Here is a 16,401-nt window from a genome sequence, read left to right on the forward strand (position 1 = left end):
ACACATAAAAACTACAGTCCAATATTCCTCATGAAAATACATGTAAAAATACTCAATGAAATACTAGTAATTTATATCCAACAATGTAAAAAAAGAATAATACATTTTTACCATATCTTGGGAATGCAAGGATGGCTCAATATTCAAAAATCAATGGACTAAAGAAGAAAAAGCACATGATCCTATCAATAGACATACAGAAATACATTTGACAAAATACAGCATCCATTAATGATAAGAACTTTCAGTAAACTAGGAATAGAAGAGATCTTCCTCAACCTAATAACATGCATCTACAAAACCTATAATTATACTTAATGCTGACTGAATGCTTTCCCCAAATATCAGGAACAAGACAAGGATATCCTCTCTCAGTAGTCCTATTCAACACTGTTTAGAAATCCTAGATAGTGCAGTAAGTCAAGAAAAAAAAAGGGCATACAGACTGGAAAAGAAAGAACTAAAATTGTCCCTATTCACTGACAACCTGATCACCTATACAGAAAATACCAAGAAACCTACCGAAAAGCTCCTAGTGAGTTTAGAAAGGTTGCAGCATACAAGGTCAACAAACAAAAATCAATCATATTTCTATATACTAGCAATGAACAATTAGAAACTGAAATAAACAAAACAATATCTTTTATAATAGGTGCCTGCAATATTAAATACTTAAGTATAAATATAAAACAATGTATAAGACATAAGCTGAAAACTATAAAGCACTGATGAACTAAATCAAAGACAACCTAAATAAATGCAGAGGCATATCATATTCATGGATTTTAAGACTCACCAAATTCATGTATATATTTAAAGGAATTCCAATTAAAACCCACCAGGATTTTTTGTAGATATAGACAGTATTATTCTAAAATGTATATGGAAAGAAAAATAAACTTAAATAGACAAAATAATTTTGAAAAAGAAGAATAAAATTAGAGGAATCACTACCCAATCTTAAGACTTACCATAGAGCTACAGGATTCAAAACAGTGTGCTATTTCAAAAGAGATAGATACATAGGACGACTGAACAGAATACAGTCCAGAAATACATCCACACAAATACAGACAACTGATTTTTGACAAAGGCAATTCAATGGAGAAAGAAGAGTCTTTTCACCAAACTTTGTTGAAACAATTGAACATCCATATGCAAAAACAAAACAAAACACCTCACACTTCTAAAAATATGAACTCAAAATGGATGATTTGTTCTAAATGTAAAATGTAAAACTATATAATTCTTAGAAGAAAACAGGACAATATTGTTGTGCCTGCAGTTAGGTAAAGAGTTCTTAGACATGACACCAAAAGCATGATCCATAAAAGTTAAAAATTGATAAAAATTGAAAACTTTTGCTTTGCAAAAGACACTGTTAAAAGAATGTAAAGACAAACTACAGACTGGGAGAAAATATTTGCAAACCAGATATCTGACAAAAGGTCTAGTATGCAGAATATATAAAGAACTCATGAAACTCAAAAGTAAGTAATCAAACAACCCAGTTAAAAAATGGGCAAAAGACTGTTCATGAACACACCGTTCACCAAAAAGGATATATGGATGGTAAATAAGCACAAGAAAAAAAATGTTCATCATTAGTCATTTGAGAAATGCAAATTAAAATTATGATGAACTACCACTACATAGCTGTTAGAATGACTAATAGTAACAATAACAATACCAACAATAACAAGTGCTAGTAAGGAATGGAATAGCCCCTCTGGAAAACGGTTTGGCAGAGTCTTATAAAGTTACAGTTAAACATATACTTACCATACTACCCAGAAATCCCATTGCTAGGTATTTACATTAGGGAAATGAAAACTTATGTTCATACAAAAACCTGTACAGAAATGTTTATAGAAGCTCTATTCAAACCATCAAAAATTGGAAACAACCCAAATATCCTCTAAGGGTGAATGCATAAACAAACTGTGGTATACCCACACAATGTATACTACTTGGCAATAAAAAGGAATGAATTATCCATACATGCAACATGCAACAATTTAGAACAATCTCAAAGGCGTTATGTTGAATGCAAAATGCCATTCTCAAAAGATTACATACTCTATGATTCCGTTTACATGCTATTCTCTAAAAGATATAACTATGACAGAGAATAGACTGGTAGTTTCCATGGATTAGGGATGAGTTTGGATGTGATTGCAAAGGGAAAGCATGAGAAATTTTGGGGGTGGTTCAACTGTTCTGATCCTGATTGTGATGTTGGCTACATAAATCTATACATGTGTTAAAAATTCATATAACTACCCACACACAGATGCAAAAGTGAGTTTTACTGTATGTTAATTTAAAAAAACTGAAAAACCCAGAGTATAAATATAAATGAAATTTAAAAAAATAAAACTAACTTATTTTCCTAACTTTTAGTTTCATTTCACAAGACAAAATCCCAGTTGAGCCCCTTTTTCACTATTAACGATGAAACATTGATTCTTGTTTTAAGTGGACCTACTTAAGTAGTCTTTTTCAGTATCTATTATCCTCCAATAAGCAAGACCTCCTTTACATTAAAATATACACTGAAACAAAAAAAGAAAAAAGGGAAGGATATATGCCAGAGTGATAACTATAGCAAGTTGTTTCTGGTTAATGAGATCATAAATGACATTTTCTAAATCTTCTAGGATGAGCTTAATATAACTTTAATAATCAGTGGAAAAAAGGTAAAGAATCCTTTAAATCCAGGGCTAGTGATGTTTTCTAAAAGAAACTTTGGGGCTCCAGTCTATAAGCAGAGAGAAGATAAGCAGCTAGGAGGAGAGGAGGTAGGCAGCACAAAAAAGATCAGATCTGCTGGTGGTATTTGTGAAGGTAAGAAAACTGTCCATTCTTAGGAAGGGGGAGGCTAGCTCACCTGAGACTGTTTGAAAACATCCTTCCCAACCACATCCAGGTTTGAGGGGTCTTTGATGGAACTAACATACTCAGAAACAGCCTTGATTACCACATCACAGGGAGGAAGAACCAGCTGATGAGCTCTGACCTAGAAGAAGGAAGATAAGCCAGGCACACTGATATCAAAGATGGGTCACTAAGAAAAAGGGTGAGATAGGGGTGAGATACAGAATTCAAATTCAGTTAATTCACTGAGAGACAGTTAAAATCTTTTTTTTAGTCTTCCCCCTAATTTTCAGTACAGAACACTTGGAACCAAGATTGAAAAGTATAAAGAAAGACAAAACCATAGGAGCAATTATCCCACTACAAAGATAACCACTGTTTTATGACACTGCCATAATTAATCAGTTTTCTTTCATGATACATTTTGGCTGCCTCCAAGTTTTTGCTATTAAAGGTAATGTTGTAATGTGCGGACCATGTTTGGATCCTGATTTGAACTAACCACAAAAAGGCCTTTGTGAGACAATCAGGAAAATCTAAAAATGGATTAGATATTTAGATGATACCAAGAAATTATCATTAATTTAGTTAGGAGTAATAATGGCATTGTGCTTATGTAAGAAAATGTCTATATGTTTTAGAGATGCATATCAAAGAACGTGAGAGTGAAATGACTTAAGGTCTGGCATTTGTTTTAAAATACATTAGTAACAGCAACAACAACAAAAAAAACCCAGCAAGTGTGGCCACATCTTAATAACTGTTGGATCTGGAAGATGTTATAGTGACGGTTAACTATATTATTATATTATTTTTTCTACTTTTGTGATGCTTGAAATATTTTTAAATAAAGGTTTTTTTAAATGCTGGGATGAAATGTAGGTATGATTTGTTGTCCACCATCCAATTATTTAATTACGAGCTTCCTAGAATGGTAGTTACTGAGTAAAAGGCTATAAACTTCTTAAAGGCTTTTAATATAAATTATTTAGCCAAATAATCATTCCTTCCTTCAACAAATATTTACTGCCTACTGTGTGCCAGGCACTGTCCTAGGCATCAGGGATACAGCAGTGAACAAGATAGACAAAACTCCCTGCCCTCAAGGGAGCTTAAATTCTAGTGTAGGTGTGTTGGGATGGGGTAAGGGGAGTCAAACAAACAGAATAAGTAAAACGTATAGTGTGCTAGATGTAGATAAGTGCTATGGAGAAAATCTCGGCAGAGAAGGGGTTAGGGAATGCAACTGTTTGGGGGGCGAGGCATGTAATTTTAAATAGGGTGTCAGGAAAGGTCACTCTGAGAAAAGAACATTTGAGAGAACCTATAGGAGTGAGGAAATATCTATGTGGGAGGAAGAGGCATTCCAAGTAGAGGGAATGGTAAGTGCAAAGGTTCTATGAGCAAAAGAAAAGGGAAGATGAGATCAGAGCTGTACCAGAGGGCCAGACAGTACAGGGCTTTGTAGGCCATGGTAAAGATTAGGTGCGTGACATAAAGAGCCATTGGAGAATTTTGAAAAGAGAAGTGACATGATCGGAGTCAGGTTTTAAAATGACTCTGGCTGTTGTATTAGGAATAGATTTGGGGCCAGGGGGCGGAGCAAGAAAGAGTGCAAGCAGAAGACCAACAGTTAGTAAAGTGTTATAATAATCCGGGCAAGAATGGTGGCTTGACCAAGGTAGTAGCTGTGAAAATGGTGAGAAGTGGATATATTCTGAAGGAAGAACTGATGGTATTTGCTGACAAGCGGAGATATGGAGCATGAGAAAGAGAAGTCAAGGATGACTCCAAGGCTTTTAGGCTGAGCAACTGGAAGGATGAGGTTGCCATTAATGAAAATTAGGGAAGGCTGTGGAAGGAAGAGGTTTAGGGGAAAGATCAGGACTTTCCATTTGGACATGTTTCTTTGAGATATTTAGTAGGCCACTAGATATTAGAAGCTGGAGTTCAAAGGGGAGGTCAAAGCTGGAGACATACATTTAGGACTCATCAATGGACAGATGGTATTTAAAGTCACGAGACTAGATGAGATCAATCACCAAGGCAGCACGTGTGGATGACAAGAGAAGGGACTGAGGATAGAACTCTGGGACACTCCAAAGTTAGGGAGTAGACAAGACAAGGAAGCAGCAAAGGAGACAGAAGCAGCAGCCAGTGAAGTAGGTAGGAAATTACAAGAGAGTGGTGTCCTTAAAGCCAAGTGAAGAACATGTTCTAAGAAAGAGAGAGTGAGCAACTGGGTCATATGCTGCTGACTGGTCAAGTAAGATGAACATTGAGACCTGGCCATTGGATTTATTAACATCATGGTCATGGTGACTTTGTTGAGAGCAATTTCAGCAAAGCAAATTGAAGACAGAACACGGAAAGGGGATAGTAAACAGCTCAAGCCTAGACAACTCTCTAAAAGAGTCTGCTATAAGGGAAGAAGAAATATGGAGCAGTAGCTTGGGTTCAGGGAGTGAAGTCAAGAGCAGGTTTTGTTTTATTTTTTAAGATGGTTACATGCTTATGCATCTGATGGGAAAGAGCCAGTAAGAGAGGGAAACTGATGATGTGGGAGAAAGAGGGGAGAACTGCTGAAGTGATGCCCTTAAGTTAGCAATGGGGGGGACTTCCCTGGTGGTGCAGTGGTTAAGAATCCACCTGCCAATGCAGGGGACACGGGTTCAAGCCCTGGTCCGGGAAGATCCCACATGCGCGGAGCAACTAAGCCCATGCGCCACAACTACTGAGCCTGTGCTCTGGAGCCCAAGAGCCACAACTACTGAGCCCGCGTGCCACAGCTACTGAAGCCCACGTGCCTAGAGCCCATGCTCCGCAACAAGAGAAGCCACTGCAATGAGAAGCCTGCGCACCACAACGAAGAGTAGCCCCCGCTTGCCGCAACTAGAGAAAGCCCGTGCACAGCAACGAAGACCCAAAAATAAATAAATAAATTTATATTAAAAAAAAAAGTTAGCAATGGGGGATGGATCCAGCATAAGAGTAGAGGGGTTGGCCCTAGACAGGAACATGGACAGGTCATCCAAGGCGAGCAAAGCATGCAGGTGAGAAGATGAAAGGGTGGGAACTGGTGTAAGTTATCTTCCCATTGCTTCAATTTTCTCAGTGAAACAGGAAGCCAAGTCATGAGCTGAGAGTGAGCAGGGAGGAGGGAGCATTAGAGGCTTAAGGAGAGAGGAAAAGGTGTGAAATAGTCGTCTAGGAGACTGAAAGAACTAGGGAAATATAATACCACCAACAACTTACACGACCTCCAGAAGTGTATGAGAGCACCAGTCTCAACACAGCCTCAATAGGAGCGGGTAGACTAATTTTTCAATATTTGCTAAAGCCTTAGGTTAAAAAAAAAAATCACACTGCTCATTTAATTTGCATCTCTGATCACCAGTGAGGTTTAACACCCAGTCATATTATTGGCCACTCTATTTCCTCTTTTGTGAATTGTCTGCTTCTGTCCTTTGCTCGTTACTTCATTTATTGGGGTATTAGTATTTTTCTTCATAGGTTCGTATGAATCCTTAAGATAATAAGGGTGTGAGATAATAGAAAATATACATTGTTCTCTGCCCCCAGTTCCTGGCATAGAGCACCTAAAACCCTTGTAATTTCCTAAATGGTAAGAGCACTAGGAGCATCTCTTCCTCTAATGAGGTGACTCTGGGTGGGCTCCTGGATGAGGGCTGGTCACTGGTAAGACCAAGCCATGATTAGAAGCTTGGAGTTTTCAGCCACACCCCCATTGTCTAGAGAAGGGAGAAGGGCTAAAAATGGAGTTAATGATCAATCATGCCTACATGATGAAGCCTCCATAAAATCCCAAAAGTACAGGTTTTGGAGAGCTTCCAGGTTGGTGAACACATCCATGTACCAGGAGGGTGATATACCCCAACTCCATGGGGACATAGGCTCCTGTGCTTGGGATCTTCCCAGACCTCACCCTATGTATCTCTTCATCTAGTTGTTCATCTCCATCCTTTATCATATCCTTTAATAAAGTGATATATGTAAGTAAGCATTTCCCTGAGTTCTATGAGGTGCTTTAACAAATTAATTGAACTTGAGAAGGGGGTCATTGGAACCTCTAATCTATAGTTAGTTGGTTGGTCAGAAGCACAGGTGATAACCTGGGCTTGTGACTGGTGTCTGAATTGGGGGGGCAGTCTTGTGGAACTGAGCCCTTAACTTGTGCGATCTGACACTATTTTCAGGTAGATAGTGTTAGAATTGAGTTAAATTGTAGGACACCCAGCTGGTGTCACAGAAAACTGTTTGGTGCAGGGAAAAAAACCCACATGTTTAGTGACCAGAAGTGTCAGAAGTGAGGTGTTCTGTGTGAGTGCAGTAGTAGTATGGGAGTAAAGGAGAAACACAGGAAAGAAAGACATAGGAGGGAATAACTGGATTTTTCCCTACACATTAGGTAGAAAACTGAGTTTTTCCTTTTTAAGGGTATTGATCATAATTATAAAGTTTTTGTCTGTAAGTGTCTGAAATATTTTAAGCCTAATGAAACATATTTATTCTACCAAAACTCCAATCAAAACCTTATGTCCTCTAGGCATGGATGTACAGGCAGGAAATGGGTCACGTTACCTTAAGTGATGCAAGGGGATGTTCTGGTCCCAAGAGGCTCCAGTGAAAAGCGGCCAGGTCCTCATCTGGGAGAATGTGGTTACCTATAAAGTATATTTGTCATTTATTGACTGTACAAATGTTTTCTTAGAACCTCCAGGCCATGAGAGGACTTCTGGGAGAGAAAACAATCAAATAATTCACATAGGTCTATATTCTTAATGTAACAACTACAGTAACTATGTTTGATTACCTACTATGTTTCACATGCATCATGTGTATCATCTTTATAATAACTGTGTAAATATTATCACCTCCAGTTTATAGATAAGGAAACTGAGGTTTGAGCAAGTCTGGTGACTTTGCCCAAGGTGCCACATCTAATAAGTGCCCACACCAGGATAAGAAGCTAGGAATGTTCGACTCCAAAGTCCATGCTATTTTCTATCACCCAGTCATGCTGCCTTTTATAATAACAGCCACCAATTACTGACTGCCTACTAAGTGCTGGGCATTTTATATATCTTATTTCATTTAACCTTATCAATAGCACTGTGAGGTATTATTATTCCATTTCACAGATGAGTAAACTGAAACCAGGAAGGTGTAACTTCAGTGATTTGTCCAAGGCCTAATTCCAAAACTTGTGCTGACTCCACTAGATTATCCAAGCTCAAATCCTTTGGGATTATAAACAGAGGTCACACCTGAGACAAGATATTAACCTTCATGCTGTCAGTACTTGGAAAACCAACTCGAAACATAATCAACACTCTGCAATTTACTTTGAAATACTCCTTTAAAAGAAAGATTGATGATGGATAGAATGGACAGATATATGATAAAGCAAGTATAGTAAAATGTTAATGGCAGAATAGAGGTGGTAGATATAGGATTTTCACAGCAAAATTCTTTCAATTTTGCTGTACTTTTGGGAATTTTCATAATAAAATGTTAGCACAACAGAAAAAAAAAGAAAAAAATACAGAATGATTTGTGTTCTTGACCTAAATTTAGACAGTGGGTAAGAAATGCTAATGCTCTGAGTGGGAAACCAAAGTTGTCTAGGGCTAGTAAGATATTTGGCCTAAGATGGTACTCTGCATAAAATACTTATAGAATGTAACAAAAGAAAAAGTTTTATAAGAACCAAAATAATGTTCTGGAATATCCTGTATTAATTTATAAGACAAACATGCTGAGTTTCTAGTAAGAAGCCAAAAAGCACAGTGTTTGGCATGCAGACTTTCAGAAGATAAATCCAACAATGATAACCTAAATCACTCTAATCTTCATCTCTTAACACTGCAAGAGGAAACTTTAATAATCACTGGAGTCTGTTCTTTGGACCACCTACCTAGCAATGCAGCAAATATGGGAAAATTCATCCGCTTCAAACCCAGCTGCTTGGCCACCTCCTGCATCAGGAACTGGTTGGTAGTAAGGTTCTTCCCATTCCAGCTCAGCTTCAGAGCATGGGAACTATAGTAAGAGGGAATATTGTAGAGAGCATACTCGGAGTCATGGGCAAGAAGGCCATGGAAGCCATTTTCCCTGAAAAAAGCCACCACTTCCAAATGGTGGTCTTCAAGGCTCTGAAAGACCTAGGAGGGAAGAAGAGAAGAACACATCATGCAACAGAAGCTGACCTGTATTTGGTTAGAAATCAGGAAGGTTAGTAACTGAATTTTATAGTTTGTTGAAATTTAAGATTATATGAGGCTGAACAAAATACTCTTTAAAAAAAAAAGCCTCTCCTACCCTAGAACTTGATTATTCCTGTAAACACAGGCAGCATTATCCATGCGTTCATTCAAATGTCCAGTCTTTTTTGACTCCTTGCATGAAACTATGGCCTGAGGTTCTTTAAAAGAATACTGAAATTAACATGGTATATATTATTTAAGTTTTTACTTTAAACAATAACAGGAGAACTTTGTTAGAAAGATAATAAAGCTATTATATATTACTCAGCACCATATGTGCTTTACATACATTATCTATATACCATATGTGCTTTACATACATTATCTCATCATCAGAACAACCATGGACAAGGTAGATATGGATGAAAAAACTTACAAGTGGAGGGATTTCCCTGGTGGTGCAGTGGTTAAGAATCCGCCTGCCAATGCAGGGGACCCGGGTTCGAGCCCTGGTCCGGGAAGATCCCACATGCCGCGGAGCAACTGAGCCTGTGCGCCACAACTACTGAGCCTGCGCTCTAGACCCTGCGTGCCACAACCATTGAAGCCCGCACGCCTAGAGCCTGTGCTCCACAACAAGAGAAGCCACCGCAATGAGAAGCCCACGCACCACAACGAAGAGTAGACCTGCTCGCCGCAACTAGAGAAAGCCCGCACACAGCAACGAAGACCCAAAGCAGCCAATAAATAAATTAAAAAAATAATAATAATAATTTTTTAAAAAACTTACAAGTGGAAATAGACACAGAAAGGTTAAATGACATATAGCTAGAATCTGAATCTAACTTCATCTGTTTAAAAAAAAAAATCCCTGCTTTCTCTCTTAGGAGCACCTTAGACCGCAGGGCACCCAAATAGGGAGGGCATTTCCAAAAGTTAGAAGTCAGAAACTTCACCCTATTTTAGAAATGGAAAAACTAAGGCTGCGAGAGGTTGGCTGCCCCCAAAGTTGCATAATGAGTAAGTATATACAGGATTCAAACCCAAGCTGATCTGACTCCAGAATGCACACTTTCCATTGTACCAAACTTCTTCCTAGAGAGCACTATTTTTAATGTAATAGAGGCAGATTGTTAAGTGCCCCTCCTGTGCACGTGTCTATTGCTGTACATAAAGCATACCGAAATGATCTGCATACTGGTTCTGCCACACTAAGTTCCTTGACTGCAGAAACTTTATTTATAATCTCTGTATTCCTGGCTCCCACATAAGATCTGGTGCATAGTAATATGAATAATAATTACTAACAGATACTGAACATGTATTATGTGCTAAGCAAGGTTCCAATTACTTTACATGCATTAACTCATTTAATACTCAAAACAATCTTATGAGGCCATAACTATTATTATTATCCGCATTTTACATTACATCCCTAGGTCACGTAGCTGGAAGGAGCAAAGTTTGGATTTTTGTCTCTAGAGCCTGCAGACCTTGATAATTTTGTTGAACTCAACTGACCTATTTTTTTCATTTAAGTTTTAAAGGAATGGTAGTTTTCTGGAGTCTGACAGGAGTTTCAACACATTAAGTTTTTTCTAAGCTATGGAAAGAGAGTCTAGTCACAGTAGATAGCCATGTCACACATTAAGTCACAACAGGGGGAGGGACACTGGTAAGCAGATAGCAAAGTAAGGTCTGTATTTATTTGATATCCAGGCAAAGGAAGCAAAATTCCTTACTTTGCACTGCAACATATTTATGTCTAGAGTTACGATTAACTCCAGATAGGTCAGGGTAGGAGTACAGTTTTATGCTGTCCCCTGGTGACAGTTTCTTCCAGCATATACCTCTCATAGCAGTCACTGATCGGGCATCCATCTACCTTGTACCAGGCATAGTGCTAAGTGTGATATGTTCTCTCTCATCATCACAGCCTGACCATGTGGGCATTATAAGCCCCATTGTTCTGATGAGGAAACTGAGGCTCAGAGAAGTGATGTGGCATGTTTAGGGTTACAGAGCTGGGAAACAGGAACCTAGGTCAGACTGACACCAAAGTCCATGCTCTTTCTGCTACAGTACATTACCTTTAGCTGGTCTGAAGCTGATTATGCCACCATCCAAGTGATTTCAACTCCAGAAAGCTAAGGACTAGTGATCTTTAACAAATCGAATGGCTCTTATAACACTAGGAATATAAATCACAATCATCTGGAAAGCATTTTCAAAATATAAAAACCTGTGCCTCACCTCAGATCTGCTGAAACAATTTCCTGAGTGTGATCCAAATGCCTATATTCCAAAATAGCTTCCAGTAGGTTCTGATGCACACTCCCAATTAAGAACCATTGACCTATCCCAATTACTCATTTTTTAAAAAGTTTTAGCTTTATTGTGATATAATTGACATATAGAATTATAAGAGATTTAAAGTGTACAGCAAGGTGATTTGATATACATAAGCCCAATTACTCATTTTACTGCTTAAGCAACTAGCCCCCTAGAAAGGATAGATGACTTGCCATGGTTATCTAGCTAATCTTCAGCAGAACCAAGATTAGAACAAAAATCTCATGATTCCAGATATAAAACTTCTTTCACTACATATTCTGGGGTAAGTAATGGAAAACAATAGAATAAGAATCTCACAAATAATCCCTAACAATTCCCCAACACCCTACTCCTACCAGGCTAATTTCCCAACTACCCTTCTCCAAGATTACTGTTTCCTTTTCTTTGCTCACTTGGTTTCCCTGCCTAGACTGCTATATTGCCTGTCTTTCCCAAAGTTCCAAATACTTTCCATAGGGCTACCACCTCTTACATAAATTCTTTCATTATTTCTCTCCTCTTAAATCTTATAGCACTGAGACAGCTGACACAGTCAAGGAAGTAATTTGACAATACCAACATCTGCAAGTTTTAAGACCATAGATTCCTTCTGCCTCTCGTGTGTATCTTCCATGGTCCTAACCAGCACTAGAAAGGACACAGAGCTGGAGTTGACAGAATAGTAAAGAAAGGCCTACAGAGGCTATAAAAAAGGAAAGCAGCCCTGGCAAATGAAAGGGCACCATTATCTCAGTATTCGACTTCAACAACTGATGTACAAAAGTCACTGGGAAAAGTCTGCCTGGATTGCAGGTTACTTAGAGCTCAAGTAGCAAAGTAATATTAGGTATCAACTGAGTACCTACTATATACCAGGCACTGTTCCAAGTACACCTCATGTCCATTAACCTTGAAATAACATCATGATGCATTATTACCTCCCTTTTACAGATGATGGAACAAGGAGGCTCAGAGGTTGAAGAACTTGACCAATGTCACACAGCAAAAAAGTGAAGCTAGCCAATAAGCACGTGAAAAGATGTTCAACATCATTAGTTATTAGAGAAATGCCAATCAAAAAACCACAATGAGAAAACCAATTAACATATACTAGTATGGCTATAATTTTTAAAATGTAAAATAACGAGGGTATGGAGAAATTGGAATCCTCCATACATTGCTGGTGGAAATGTAAAATTGTGCAGCCACTTTGGAAAACAGTCTGGGAGGTCTTCAAGTGGTTAACATAGGGTTATTATATGATCCAGTAATTCCACTCATAGGTATACACCCAAGAGGACTGAAAACATATGTTCACACAAAAACTTATACATGAATGTTCATAGCAGGATTATTCATAACAGTCAAAAGTGGAAAAAACCCAAATGTCCATCAACTAACAAACAGATAAACAAAAGATGATATATTCATACAAGGGAATGTTATTCAACCATAAAAAGGAATGAAGTACTGATTCACGCTACAACATGAATTAATCTTGAAAAAATTATAAAGTGAAAGCAGCCAAACACACTTTTAAATGAATTGTCCAGAACAGGAAAATACATAGAGATGGGAAACAGCCAGGGACTGGGAGGAAGAAGGATTGGAGAATGACTGCTAGCAGGTACTGGGTTTCCTTTTGCGGTGATAAAAATGTTCCGAAATTTGATAGTGGTAATAGTTTCACAACTCTGTGGAATAGACTAAATGCCACTGAACTGTATACTTCAAAATGGCAAACTTTATGGTATCTGAATTACATCTCAATTTTTAAAAACTGGAGTTAGGATTCAAATTCTGCCCACAAAGCCCATGCTCACTAATTCGCTTTAAAAACTTTTGATTGTGGAAAATTGTAAAATAAAAAGGTAAAGAGAATAGCATAATGAACCTTGATGATACCAGTATCCAGTTTCATATATCAACGTTAAGTCATTCTTGTTTCATCTACTTTATTTTAGCTTTTTTATTAATATAAGTGTTTTACTGTGATAAAAAAAATTACATAACATAAAATTTACGAACTTAACCACTTTTTAAAGTGTACAGTTCAGTAGTGTTAAGGATAGACACTTTGAGACAGATCTCCAGAACTTTTTCATCTTACAAATCCGAAACTTTATACCCATTAAACAAATCCCATTTCCCTCTCCCTCAGCCCCTAGCAACCACCATTCTACTTTCTGAAACCGAAACAGTGATTAAAAATCTTCCAACAAACGAAAGCCCAGGACCACATGGCTTCACAGGCAAATTCTATCAAACATTTAGAGAAGAGCTAACACCTATCCTTCTCAAACTCTTCCAAAATATAGCAGAGGCAGGAGCACTCCCAAACTCCTTCTACGAGGCCACAATCACCCTGATACAAAAATCAGACAAAGATACTACAAAAAAAGAAAACTAAAGGCCAATATCACTGATGAACATAGATGCAAAAATCCTCATCAAAATACTAGCAAACAGAATCCAACAGCACATTGAAATGATCATACACATTGATCAATTGGGGTTTATCCCAGGAATGCAAGGATTCTTCAATATATGCAAATCAATCAATATATGATACACCATATTGACAAATTTAAGGAGAAAAACCATATGATCATCTCAATAGATGCAAAAAAAGCTTTTGACACAATTCAACACCCATTTATGATAAAAACCCTCCAGAAAGTAGGCATAGAGAGAACTTAGCTCAACATAATAAAGGCCATATATGACAAACCCACAGCCAACATCGTTCTCAAAGGTGAAAAACTGAAACCATTTCCTATAAGATCAGGAACAAGACAAGGTTGCCCATTCACACCACTATTATTCAACATAGTTTTGGAAGTTTTAGCCACAGTAATCAGAGAAGAAAAAGAAATAAAAGGAATCGAAATCGGAAAAGAAGAAGTAAAACTGGCACTGTTTGCAGATGACATGATACTCTACATAGAGATTCCTAAAGATGCTACCAGAAAACTACTAGAGGTCATCAATGATTTTGGTAAAGTAGCAGGATACAAAATTAATGCACTGAAATCTCTTGCATCCTATACACTAGTGATGAAAAATCTGAAAGTGAAATTAAGAAAACACTCCCATTTACCACTGCAACAAAAAGAATAAAATACCGAGGAATAAACCTACCTAAGGAGACAAAAGACCTGTATGCAGAAAATTATAAGACACTGATGAAAGAAATTAAAGATGATATAAATATATGGAGAGATATACCATGTTCTTGGATTGGAAGAATCAACATTGTGAAAATGACTCTACTACCCAAAGCAATCTACAGATTCAATGCAATCCCTATCAAACTACCACTGGCATTTTTCACAGAACTAGAACAAAAAATTTCACAGTTTGAATGGAAACAAAAAAGACCCCGAATAGCCAAAGCAATCTTAAGAAGGAAAAATGGAGCTGGAGGAATCAGGCTCCCTGACTTCAGACTATACTACAAAGCTACAGTAATCAAGACAGTATGGTACTGGCACAAAAATGGAAGTATAGATCAATGGAACAGGATGGAAAGCCCAGAGATAAACCCAGGCACATATGGTCACCTTATCTTTGATAAAGCAGGCAAGAATGTACAATGGAGAAAAGACAGCCTCTTTAATAAGTGGTGCTGGTAAAACTGGACAGCTACATGTAGAAGAATGAAATTAGAACACTCCCTAAAACCATACACAAAAATAAACTCAAAATGGATTAAAGACCTAAATGTAAGGCCAGACACTATAAAACACTTAGAGGAAAACATAGGCAGAACACTCTATGACATAAATCACAGCAAGATCCTCTTTGAGCCACCTCCTAGAGAAATGGAAATAAAAACAAAAATAAACAAATGGGACCTAATGAAACTTAAAATCTTTTACACAGGAAAGGAAACCATAAACAAGATGAAACGAGAAGCCTTAGAATGGGAAAAAATATTTGCAAACGAAGCCACTGACAAAGGATTAATCTCCAAAATTTACAAGCAGCTCATGCAGCTCAATACCAAAAAAACAAACAACCCAATCCAAAAATGGGCAGAAGACCTAAATAGACATTTCTCCAAAGAAGATATACAGATTGCCAACAAACACATGAAAGGAAGCTCAACATCACTAATCATTAGAGACATGGAAATCAAAACCACAATGAGGTATCACCTCACACTGGTCAGAATGGCCATTATCAAAAAATCTACAAACAATAAATGCTGGAGAGGGTGTGGAGAAAAGGGAACCCTCCTGCACTGTTCGTGGCAATGTAAATTGATACAGCCACTATGGAGAACAGTAGGGAGGTTCCTTAAAAAACTAAAAATAGAGCTACCATATGACCCAGCAAGCCCACTACTGGGCATATACCCTGAGAAAACCATAATTCAAAAAGAGTCATGTACCCCAATGTTCACTGCAGCACTATTTACAATAGCCAGGACATGTACGCAACATAAGTGTTCATCGACAGATGAATGGATAAAGAAGATGTGGCACATATATACAGTGGAATATTACTCAGCCATAAAAGGAAACAAAATTGAGTTATTTGTAGTGAGGTGGATGAAACTAGAGTCTGTCATACAGAGTGTAAGAAGTCAGAAAAAGAAAAACAAATACCATATGCTAACACATATATATGGAATCTGAAAAAAAAAGGTTCTGAAGAACCTAGGGGCAGGAGAGGAATAAAGACACAGACGTACAGAATGGACCTGAGGACATGGGGAGGGGGAAAGGTAATCTGGGAAGGAGAGAGAGTGCAATTGACATATGTACACTACCAAATGTAAAATAGATAGCTAGTGGGAAGCAGCTGCATAGCACATGGAGATCAGCTCCATGCTTTGTGACCACCTAGAGGGGTGGGATAGGGAGGGTGGGAGGGAGACACAAGAGGGAGGAGATGTGGGGATATACGTATAGATATAGCTGATTAACGTTGTTATACAGCAGCAACTAACACAACA

The 16,401-nt window shown here is 37.8% G+C and overlaps 2 protein-coding genes across 7 annotated transcripts in view; both read right to left on the reverse strand.

The window, feature by feature from the left end:
* WNK3 (WNK lysine deficient protein kinase 3) overlaps positions 1-16,401 on the reverse strand; it is a 398,421-nt gene that overhangs the window by 203,264 nt on the left and 178,756 nt on the right. The gene's annotated exons all lie outside the window — the stretch shown is intronic.
* The window catches only part of FAM120C (family with sequence similarity 120 member C), a 167,338-nt gene that overhangs the window by 123,756 nt on the left and 27,181 nt on the right, over positions 1-16,401 (reverse strand). For all 6 annotated transcript variants that reach the window (XM_082445131.1, XM_082445130.1, XM_082445129.1 and 3 more), the window contains exons 2-4: positions 8,816-9,062; positions 7,480-7,562; positions 2,891-3,019 (exon numbers count right to left, since the gene is read on the reverse strand). In XM_082445131.1, the coding sequence (XP_082301257.1) occupies positions 2,891-3,019; positions 7,480-7,562; positions 8,816-9,062 (459 nt within the window). The remainder of the gene's footprint in view (positions 1-2,890; positions 3,020-7,479; positions 7,563-8,815; positions 9,063-16,401) is intronic.

The sequence above is a fragment of the Balaenoptera physalus genome, assembly GCF_965194825.1.
Source record: "Balaenoptera physalus genome assembly, chromosome: X".
In the NCBI taxonomy this organism is placed as follows: Eukaryota; Metazoa; Chordata; class Mammalia; order Artiodactyla; family Balaenopteridae; genus Balaenoptera; species Balaenoptera physalus.